This window comes from Epinephelus lanceolatus, chromosome 12 (genome assembly GCF_041903045.1).
Source record: "Epinephelus lanceolatus isolate andai-2023 chromosome 12, ASM4190304v1, whole genome shotgun sequence".
Lineage (NCBI taxonomy): Eukaryota > Metazoa > Chordata > Actinopteri > Perciformes > Serranidae > Epinephelus > Epinephelus lanceolatus.
In genome coordinates, this window is record NC_135745.1 from 44,335,198 (window position 1) to 44,347,322 (window position 12,125).

Here is a 12,125-nt window from a genome sequence, read left to right on the forward strand (position 1 = left end):
GGCATCGCTAGCTACATGTATTTTTGCCTCGAAGCCTTTCAATCTCCCTAGCTCTGCTTTGAACACTGTTTCATGCCTTGACAGCACTTCCTGTATAGGGTCTTCTCTGTCCTCTATCTTATGTACAGGTTGCCAGTCCTCTTTGAGAGCTTTAAGCCAACCTCGTCCCAGTAGACTTGTCCCTGAACCTTTGACAACCACTACTGCTAACATCTTAGTCATGCCTTTGTGTTCAACTTTGACCTTTGTTGCTCCTACTATGGGCACTTTATGGCCACCATATGTTCTCAGTTTTATCCTGCACTTGGCTAGTCTGGGTTTGACGCTATCACTGAATAGCTTGTGAAATGGTGTACCCACAGCCGGTATCTACCTCATAAGTTACAAGTTTCCCATTTACTTTTAATTCTTTTTTTTATGGGCTCTTCTCTGGGGATGACTATCTCGTCATTTATGTTGTACATGGTTATCGCACTATCCTTCATGTGATACATAGTGGAAACTTCATCACTATCACCGTCTTCCTCTTGCATGAAGTTAGCTTTTTTTTCTGTTTGCTTTTCTCCCCTTTAAAGTTCTTAGTCTTGTCCTTTCCCCCTATTTTCATCCTGCAGGCCCTCTTTATGTGCCCCACTTTACCACAATTGTGGCACTTCTCATTAGCAAACCTGCAGTCCTTAGCCAAATGGCTGTCTCCGCCACATCTGTAGCATGTCTTCATGTCACGCTGAGGTTTTGAACGCGTGTCGTTCACCTTGTTGACAGAGCCTGCCATACGGCTCCATTTGCCCTGCTCTTTCATGCCATGCAAATCCACGATGTCCCTGTTTGCCGCCTCCATGGCCTGCGCAAACTGGAGGGCTTTGTCAAACGTCAATCCGTCCTCCGACAGTAGCCTCCGCTGGATCCTGTCGTCATTTATGCCGCATACGAGACGGTCTCTTAGCATCACCGTCAAAGATTCTCCGTAATTGCAGTCCTGCGCCAGCTTTCTCAGCTCTGCCACATAGTCACTCACAGACCCCTCCGGCTTCCTGTTTCTGGTATTAAACTTCCATCGTTGCATTATTTCACTTGGTTTCGGGTGAAAATGATTTGTCAACAGTCTTACCAGGTCACTGTAGGACTTATCACCCAGTTTGTCAGGGCTGAGCAGGTTTCTCATCAGTGCGTATGTCGGGGCGCCCACACCACTTAGCAGCACAGCCCATTTCTTTTCATCATTGTCGATGTCGTTCGCCACGAAGAAATGGTCCAAAATCTCACAGTACTCTTCCCAAGTCTGTGACTTGCTATCAAAAGGTGACACCGACTCCACCGTGGCAGCCATGGTTCTTCACTAAAGAGAGCGCCCAGCTTTCTTCAAGCTAACAGCACGTCAATAGCTCACGGACAGTTAGCACTAGCCTAGCTTCACTTAGCTCGTTAACTCAGCCAACACTACTCTTGTCGACTTGACTTGCCGTATCCACTTCAGGCTTTCATCCTCGTCGCCATATGTGATATCATCGGATATCCACTAAAGGAAGGAGACATCTCTTCAGTTGAGCTGACTTTATTTGCAGGACTTCTCAGGTAACATCATAACACGGCACAACCTGTCGGTACCATCTTGTGTCACTGCTATAGACACACTGCATAATCATCAGATGCAAAATACAAGTGCTCCCTCTACAGGCCTTGAACTGTAATAACATGCAATAGCCACTTTACAACAGTGGAGTTGTTGTGGAAGCTTGTGTTTTGATGAATCAGACAGGTTTCTGTGGATTCTAAATATAAATTACTGTCAGTTTCAGTTTTATGAGTTAGTGTTTCAGTGTGTATTTGAGGTGTATCTCAAGACTTTTTCAGAGGAAAGTGAACAATGGAAGAGGCTCATTGTGGCCTAATGACCCACAGGGCACACAGAGGATTTATTCAGTAAGCTGTGTCTGTGTATTTGTTGTCATTGTGTCATTTGATTTGATTTTGCTTTACTGTCAAAGGGAATTCTGAAATTTCTCTTCATCTCAGGACGTCAACTGTGTCACATAAATACATGTAAATACAAAAATACAAAACAACATTTACCAGACAACAGAACTGTACTATAACGGCTACAAATCACATCACACATTAGGAAAAGTGGATACAGTGCAACATACAGAGTTCACACGCTCATGAAATTCTTGGAAATGTGGGAAATTAGAAAACCTGTTTTCCAGGCCTGGAAATGGTTTGGAACTAACAAGATGTTTTGGAACAGTTTTGAATAAACATTGTTTTCTCTATTGTTAAAAATTTTCATAAAAATCCCAAAATATGTCTCATCATTAGGTGAAATATGTTCCTTGTATCACTAATTTACTGCTGCGCTGCCTGACTGTTGAAAGGTCACTAGTATCATTGATACATGTAGACCAGAACAGCATTGTGTCATCGCCAAGGCCACGCCCCCTTTTGGAGGAACGAGACGTGTTGTCACATCAGGAGAGAAACAGGAAAATGCTGGAAAGCTGTTGTGTAGTGGGTTGACTGAGACTCATGTAAGATATTCACTGTCAGTGTGGTCAATGGCTAACTGATGAAGAGCTAACATTGGACTGAATGGGAAACAACTATTTGTTTAACAAGGAATAAATGCAGACAGACTTGTTAAAATTATAATCCAGACACTCATCAAATTGCTTTGACATCTATTGGATCTTGTTTGACTGTAGTGCTTTATGGGCCTACCCATTTTAAACTACTTAAATAGAGTCATGGGAATGGGGTAAAATATTATGGACAAGTTATGGAAAAGTTTTGAAAAGTCAATAGTAAAAATGTGTGTGAACCCTGAACATATGAATCATTCCTGTTCCATTCAGTGTTCGACCCAGGCACACTGAGGCTACACACTTTGATTCAATAGGACCAAATGAGTTCCTGGACCTGTTGAGTCGAGCCTGTGGGACTCTAAATCTTCTGTGTGATGATGGCAGAAGCTGATATTCTTCAGATAAAGTGTGAGAGGTGTCTGATGTAATACTATTACCAGCCACAACTTGACCCAGGTGTTTGACCCAGAGTCTTTGAGCAGATACGCAGCAGGGTAGCCAGTCAGAAAGAAACTGTACAATGCACTGATTCCACACTGCATAACACTCTGTATTATAGATTGGAAACACTATAACAGGATCTGTTTGTTTGCTCCAAAATACAGTTGGTTTGTCCCTTTCATTCAAATAAACACAAGAAGTTTGTGCTCTAAAAAAAAAAAAAAAAAAAAAGGGATCAGCACTCAGTGAATAATCCTCCTAAGCCCTATGATAAGCTATTATGGCAAGGCTTAACTATACAGACCCGTGAGCAGTGATAACTAACATGTCTTTGGGGTCATCGGGTGGGAACCTCCTTTCACCGGTGTTTCGTCTAGTTAGTCCCACGACACCTCCAGGAGGCTGGACAGTAATCTCTGGTGTCCCAGAGACACTCCCCTAATGCCAGGTCTCACTGCTCCCCACACTAACCGAACAACCTCCTTTACCTTACCTATACTACCACAGAGGAGGTAGACCCAGGGAAGGAAGCCTTGTTAGGCTATCACACTCCCCCGCCGGGTTAGGCTGTACAGTCTACCTCCCCAGGACGAGCCCTCACAACAATGACACCTCCAGGAGGCTGGACAGTGATCTCAGCCCAAACAGCACTGCCAACTTCAACCAAACCCAGGCTCCGTTTATGCGAGCTCCAGGTAGAAGCAATGCTGATACTACCTTTACTAGCACATTCACCATACTCTATTTCACACGCTACATAGCATAACTACAATATAAGCTAAAGTTAAAGGAGATAAATGAACTCACAGGATCAGCAAACACACTCACTTTGTAGCATGGTCTCAAACAAAATGGATTCAAATAGGCCACTCCCACACTTAAATAACCTTCCTCTTCCTGGATTTCCTTCTTACTTACACATGGCTTTCTCAGCCCAAACAGCACTGCCATCTTCAACCAAACCCAGGCTCCATACATGCGAGCTCCAGGCAGAAGCAATGCTGATACTAGCTTTCCTGTCACATTCACCATACTCTATTTCACACACTACATAGCATAACTACAATATAAGCTAAAGTTAAAGGAGCTAACTGGACTTACAGGATCAGCAAACACACTCACCTTGCTGCATGGCCTCAAACAAAATGGATTCCAATAGGCCACTCCCACACTTAAATGCTTCCTCTTCCTGGATTTCTCCTGACAGGAAGTGGATCTCTCCACCTGATCTCAAGGAGTTATGTGCCCTGCTTAGTAGTTCCCCCTGCTGGCCCCCAACTGACATTATTTCTTCTGTAATAGATAAACTGGCTGCATTTAATTGCTTCATCTGACATTTCCCTCACTGTCTTCCTCAAATTCTGTCCCCGCACTCCGAGTTCCCCCAGGAGTGAGACAGCTGATCTTGCTATGAATCCCCTACACCCCACTTCCACTGGACAAATCCTAGTCTTCCATCCTCGCTACTCAGCTTCTGCTCCTAAGTCTGCATATCTAAGCTTTTTTCTTTCATAGGCTTCTTCCACTGAGTCTTCCCAAGGAACTGTCAGCTCAATGAAATAAACTATCTGTTGACTCACTGACCACAACACTAAGTCAGGCCTCTGCCTGGTACAGACTATTTCCTGAGGAACAACAAGCTTTCCCCCTAAATCTACTTGCATTTCCCAATCACAAGCACCTTCTAGGCGGCCACACCCTTGCCTCCTCACTAACTTATCCCTTCTGTATTTCTCTCCCTCACTGATGTGGATTTGCTGCTCATGTGAATCCTCCCACAGTGTTTCATTAGCAGCTGTAACCACAGTGACTCTGATCAAACAGGAATCATCAGAATCCATCTGATATGAAGCTGTGGTTTGAATACCACTTCCCTCCTCTTTGAAGAGTAGTCACATATCTGTGTTCAGGTTTTTGTACAGCCTCTTCTACACTTTGTATCACTGTGTTTCTAGAGCACAGTAGTAGAGAGCTGTGTCTGCCAGGGTTAGATTCTTTATGGTCAGTTCAGTTGAGTCTTGTGATGTTTCAGAGTCATATTTTGTTTTATCAGGAATATTTTCAGATGTAAAGTCTCGTGCTCCTTTCCAGAGTATAAACTGAGGTGCCTGAAGGTCAGAATGATGTCTGTACCAGTGGAGTGCTAGACGATTATACGTTGTCTCATATCGACATGTGAGTGTGACAGATTGTCCTTCTCTTTGACTGACTTCATCTTGTCCAGGAGAGATTTTGTCTCCAGCTATTAGTCCTGGAAAAAGTAGAGAAAATGAAGCCATTAGACTAACATTGTTGATGAGGCTGAGAGGAGAAGACAGTGGAAAATGTCAAGTGTACAGTGTTACTCTGTGGACAGAAACAGCTCAACTGTTGAGAGATTTCTGCTCTGAACTCCAGTTTGTATAAATCTTTCGAAAAGAATCAAAACATGTAGTTGTTTGTATCTTACCAAAGAAAAGAGCAGCAAGAATAATCCACAGCCAATGTTCCATCTCTACAACAAGGTTTAAATCAACAGGAGAAACTAGCTGATGTTCAACATTCAGTGTGAGAATTGTTCTCTTGACAGCAGCACTTCTTATTGACTGAATGGTTGAACACAGTGCAGAAGTAGTGCAGCGCCTACTTGATAATGTGGCCCTCTAGTGGAGGTAAAAAGTTGAGTCCAACAGTGTGGAAAAAAGGCTTCCAGCAGCTTGTCAGTGTGTCAGCTTGTGTTTTTGTACAGAGACTGTGGCTTTGCTGTCACTGTGGGCCTCACAGCACAGTAGTACACAGCAGAGTCTGTCACTGCAGCAGAGGAGATGTTCATATTGATTAGGTTTTGATCCACTTTAATTGTTAGTCCAGCAATTCGTTGATTTAATATTGCTTCAGTTCCTGAATGGGAGATGATGAACTCTGGTGGTTTTCCTGGATATTGTCGATACCAGAAGAATTGATCACTGCTCGTTGCTTGTTTGGAGTATCTGTAGGACAGAGTAACAGTGCTGCCTTCTAAACTGTACTCTTCATTCTTGACTGGAGTGAGTTCTTCACAGCTGACACCTAAAGGAAGAGATAACTCTGTTATAACATGTTGTAAAAGTCATAATAAGTGAATGACATTCAGAAACGTTGACAGTGATGTTTTTGAAATGCAGAATGTAACATACCTGTTAGAATGTAAAGAAACAGCAGAGAAAAGACACAATACTGCAGTGACAGCATGTTGAATAAAGGTAATGTTGATGGTTTGTGTATTGAACTCTGTTGAATATACAAGTTTCTCTCTCTTCTATAGTTCAGTAACATCTTAGCTCCTCCCTGAGTCTCTCCGTCTCCTCTTACATCTGTATTTTCACTTCTCTCACTTACACTTCCTCCTGGTTAACAGACTGGGAGCAGCATTTTGTACCAGCTGGAGGTGGGAAGGAAATGGAATATCAAATCACAGATTGTCTGCAAAACAGTGGAAACCAATATTGTGTTTAAAGTAATTTGCTCTACAGGCACCATGTCATAAAAATGAGAGGACCTAGGATTGAACCCTGTGGTACACCTCAGTAAAATCACAGCCTGAGAGACTCCAGTCACAAACACAGTGTTCGTTAGTAGACATACTTCTCTACATGGGTGAACATCATTTTACCAGCTGGACATTTTTAAATACTAGATCAACAATGATGTGTTTATTCATTTGAAAAAATCAGTGAGGAACACAGTCAGCATACAGAGAAACATGTTATGTGTCAATAAAATCAATTAGTGATCCATATTTTAATCATTATTTGTCCAAACTGTCAGGTTGTGTGAACCAGTTTCAGCTCAAAGGATCAGTGTTGGAGCCTCTCTGTTAGCATGTCTGAGGATTTTCTCTGATTTTCTCTCATTAATTTAAACTTCTCATTGTCATAAAAGACACAAACACATATTTGATGCAGTAGATTCAGTCTACTGTGTTTTGTGGCTTTGTTGTAAGTAGTAAGACTGTTGTAACTGACTTGTTGAAAGACTGTAGACTTTATTTGGACCTCCTGTTAAATTCTAACAGTGTGTGACTCCCTCTAGTGGATGTTGTGGAGTATTGTGTTGTCTTTGCTCATAATGTTTTTGTACAGAGTTTTGGTGTTTCCTGTCACTGTGGGCCTCACAGCACAGTAGTACACAGCAGAGTCTGTCACTGCAGCAGAGGAGATCTGCAGGTCCATTTGGGTTTTATCCTCACTCACTGTAACAGACAGTCCAGACTTTGTTGCATTTTGTATCCCAACATGAAGGATGAGGAACTCTGGTGGTTTTCCTGGATATTGTCGATACCAGAAGAAATATTCAGTAGTTGCTTGTTTGGAGTATCTGTAGGACAGAGTAACAGTGCTGCCTTCTAAACTGTACTCTTCATTCTTGACTGGAGTGAGTTCTTCACAGCTGACACCTAAAGGAAGAGATAACTCTGTTATAACATGTTGTAAAAGTCATAATAAGTGAATGACATTCAGAAACGTTGACAGTGATCTTTTTGAAATGCAGAATGTAACATACCTGTTAGAATGTAAAGAAACAGCAGAGAAAAGACACAATACTGCAGTGACAGCATGTTGAATAAAGGTAATGTTGATGGTTTGTGTATTGAACTCTGTTGAATATACAAGTTTCTCTCTCTTGTATAGTTCAGTAACATCTTAGCTCCTCCCTGAGTCTCTCCGTCTCCTCTTAGATCTGTATTTTCACTTCTCTCACTTACACTTCCTCCTGGTTAACAGACTGGGAGCAGCATTTTGTACCAGCTGGAGGTGGGACGTTCAGTAATTTAGTTTTTTTCTTTTCGTGATTCCTTTATTATGTTATTTTAGAAAAGTGTGGAACATCAGCACTTTACATGTAATAAACCAGCTGCCATAGTTACTGGATGTTAATGGAATATGTAATCACACATTGTCAGCTTGACATCAGGTAAATATAAGATGAGAGGACCTAAGATCAAACCCTGTGGAACACCACAAGAAATCACAACCGACCAGAACAACAGAGAAACTTCTTTTCTGAAGACAACAATAAGTTTAATCAAAACCTGAGTCTGTGACAACAACCAGTTTATGAAGACACGATTCAGAGTTTTTGATTGGTCAGTTGTGGCGTTTAATATAACAGTAAATGTAGTGATACATTATTACAGATGGTAATGATATTTTTGAGATATTGAAGATACTACTTCAGTATGTTGTGTGCATTTTTGAAATAGTTTCACATTTGGGAAGTTATGCATATGTAAGAGTTACTCACAGAGATAACTGACATACAGAGTTGAATTTGAGCTCTATTAGATTTCATAATTGAGAATTTATCTCAATTATGATGACATATTGCTCATATAAATAATATCTCATAACACCTCATACTTGTCAGTTACTGTTGAATTCAACAACACGTTCTGTTTGTTTCATCTTTCTTTTTTCATTTTCTGTTTTTTTTTCACCACGACAGAGAATCTGGACGTATCACTTTATGATATTTATGTTGTATTAATTTGAAAAGTGAGATGAAAGGCAGATTCACTGGTTGAACTCAACAACTGACTGTTTCCAATTAAAAAAACAGAACTCTGTGGTGTGTTGCATCAAACGATATTTTTTCCAAAAGATAACTGCAGTTTATTAAAAACAAACAAGTTGACAGATCAAGTTACACATTAATATATGAGCACTTATTGAATATGACTTTTACAACTTTTCTATATATTGAACGTTTAGATCCATGTATAGTTTCTGCCTGTATTTCATTGGAGGATGCCAGCATTTCCTCCCAGAGCTGCTGTTTTGAGTTATGTCGTCCACCCGCATAGATCTTCCTTCTAAGGATCCTCTACAACAGGAATCTTCAATGTTTGTCAGGCCAACAACTTCCTAGCTGAAAGAGAGACAGAGCAGGGAGCTCCTGCTACATTTATTGAGCTGTACTTGAAATAATGCTCTGAATATTTTGGGGTCTTCTCTTGTTTGCCTGCAGCTGCTAAGTCAGCAGCAGTTGTAGCATGGCTAGCTGTGTTAGCCTCACATTTTACACGGGAACTGCCCATTAGTTCGACATCCCATTGTTCCAACCATATTAAACTCATTGTTCCGAAGTCCGTTCCGAAATCATCATGATGCCCTGTGGTTAAGGTCTGGTTAGGTTTAGGCACAAAAACCACTTGGTTAGGGTCAGGAAAAGATCATGGTGTGGGTTAAAATGAAAAAGAAAGTGACAAACTCATAAGCCGTGAGCCTGCTCCGCCTCAAGCCGGTCGCGGCGCACCATACGCCCGCCGCGAGCCGTTCAGCACCGCGGACAGTCGGACTAATGGGATATCGAACCAATGGGCTGTCGAACCAGTGACATGGACCCCTTTACACTGTCACTGGTGGTTTCTGGAGTGGATGGTGTGTCACAGTCTCTTGCTCAAAAAGTAAGAAAAGAATTTAATGTGACTCACAAGAATGAACACTTGGAATAATACTACAGCTAGTTGGCCAGTATGTTTGTATGGTGGTCTTGCCATTATGGATAGGTGCTGCACAGTGATTTGGCGTTAGCTAGCTCACAGGATTGCACAAGGATTCGAGGGTAACAGTTTGTCTGTCATTAATGTTGTGTGCTGTATTTCTTTTAATAAGTTTGAATTTATCTTTGCTAATACATGTTGGATTTATGTGAATGTGTATTTTTAGACACATTTTAATTAAAAACAAAACAAACTAAAATACAAGTTAACATTAAATTGTCAAACAGTAATTTGGCAGCTCCCCTGCAGTAACTCTCAGGAGCCTCTAGGGGTCGCTGATCTCCTGTTGAAGACCCAGGTTCTACAGGTTCTCACAAGGGTTGAGGTCAGGAGATGATCATGGTCGAACCGTTATTTTTCTCACGTTTTGCCCACAGCAACCATGGCAGGAAATCGTCAGTAAGGAACTCTACATACAGTCAGGTCCATAATTATTTGGACAATGATACAGTTGTCATCATTTTGGCTCTGTACACCACCACAATGGGTTTTAAATGAAACAATGAATACCTGCTTAAAGTGCAGACTCTCAGCTTTCATTTAAGGCTTTTTTCAAAAATGTAGTATGAACCGTGTAGGAATGACAACCATTTCTTCACACAGTCCCCCGACTTTAAGGGCTCATAAGTATTTGGACAAACTAACATAATCATCAATTAAACAGTCAGTTTTAATACTTGGTTGCAAATCCTTTACAGTCAATGACTGCCTGAAGTGTTGGACACATAGGCATCATCAGATGCTGGGTTTCTTCCCTGGTGATGCTCTGCCAGCCCTTTACTGCAGCCGTCTGCACTTCCTGCTTGTGTTTTGGGTGTTTTGCCCTCAGTTTTGGCTTCAGCAAGAGAAACGCATGCTCATTTGGATTCAGGTCAGATGATATGACTTGGCCATTGCAGAACATTCCACTTCTTTGCCTTAAAAATGTCTTTGGTTGCTTTTGCAATATGCTTCAGGTCAATGTCCATCTGCACTGTGAAGCATCGTCCAATGAGTTTTGAAACATTTAGTTGAATCTGAGCAGATAATGGTGCCCCAAACACTTCAGCTTTCATCCTGCTGCTCTTGTAAGCAAGACAAGACTTCACTAGAATAAATACAGAGGGTTTATCACAAGATGCAAACCATTGGTTAGCCTTAAAAATGGAAGGCCAGATTAGAGTTTGTCAAAAACCATCAAAAAAGCCTGTACAGTTGTGGAACAGCATACTATGGACAGATAAAACAAAGATCAACTACCAGAATGATGGGAAGACAAGAGAAGGAAGAAGGGAAGGAACTGCTCATGATCCAAAGCACACCACCTCATCAGTGAAGCATGGTGGAGGTACTGTTATGTCATGGCCATGTATGGCTGCCAGTGGAACTGGTTCTCTTGTATTTATTGATGATGTGACTGCTGACAAGAGCAGCAGGATGAAAGCTGAAGTGTTTGGGGCACCATTATCTGCTCAGATTCAACCAAATGCTTCAAAACTCATTGGACGATGCTTCACAGTGCAGTTGGACATTGACCTGAAGCATATTGCAAAAGCAACCAAAGACATTTTTAAGGCAAAGAAGTGGAATGTTCTGCAATGGCCAAGTCATATCATCTGACCTGAATCCAACTGAGCATGCGTTTCTCTTGCTGAAGCCAAAACTGAGGGCAAAACACCCAAAAAACAAGCAGGAAGTGCAGACGGCTACAGTAAAGGGCTGGCAGAGCATCACCAGGGAAGAAACCCAGCATCTGATGATGCCTATGTGTCCAACACTTCAGGCAGTCATTGACTGTAAAGGATTTGCAACCAAGTATTAAAACTGACAGTCATTTTTAACCCGGGCCTCGACCGATCAGGTATGGCAGACATGTTTGTTTTCCGCATCATTGTTTTGGCACAAGTTTTACACTGGATGCCCTTCCTAATGCAACCCTCACCATTTATCCAGGCTTGGGACGGCATCAGGAGTACACAGAAAGTGCCCCTCCAATGGCTGGTTTGTCATTCATCAGTGAATTAAACTGTTAAAAATGAGTCTTCATGTGTTTCTGAGCCCACTGAAAACATTTCTGTTTGTGAGCACTGGTTAGGGATGGCAGAAGTACATCTTTACATCGAGGGGTTCTGGGGATTCTAGAAACACCAGCAGCTTCAAATACCTGTTTGCTGCTCAGTCGTGGTTTCTTTTTTATAGCGTCGCCCCTTTGATACTATTAATTAACCAGACAGAAACACTCCTTAATAAGACAAAGCAATTAAAACAAGATAGAAGCAATAAAAACAGAAAACACATAAGAGAGGAAAACACACAATAATAAAGCAGTTAAAATCACCAAAAGGTCATTTTAAACAAGAAGGTTTTCAGAAGTGATTTCAAAGATGAGACTGAGTTTGCAGCCCTGATCTCCTCAGGCAGGTCAGTCCAAAGTTGTGAAGCTCAAACTGCAACGGCTTTATCACCTTTGTGAATGAATCTAGATGGAGGAACAAGAAAAGTTGCATCTGAGGATCTCAGGGTGCAAGAAGGAACAAAGGCCAATATTAGATCTGTTATATAGTAACTTGGAGCGAGGCCTCTCAGGGCTTTGTAAGTAATCA

At 41.6% G+C, this 12,125-nt stretch overlaps 1 protein-coding gene across 1 annotated transcript; it reads right to left on the reverse strand.

Moving 5' to 3' along the window:
• Positions 1 to 481: 481 nt before the first annotated feature.
• LOC144465141 (uncharacterized) lies at positions 482 to 1,330 on the reverse strand. The gene has a single exon (XM_078173503.1). The coding sequence runs from the start codon at positions 1,328 to 1,330 to the stop codon at positions 482 to 484; it is 849 nt and encodes a 282-aa protein (XP_078029629.1).
• Positions 1,331 to 12,125: the final 10,795 nt, after the last annotated feature.

Excerpts from the sequence above, each read along its gene's own strand:
- LOC144465141 (XM_078173503.1), bottom strand. The coding sequence starts at position 1,330 with ATGGCTGCCACGGTGGAGTCGGTGTCACCTTTTGATAGCAAGTCACAG.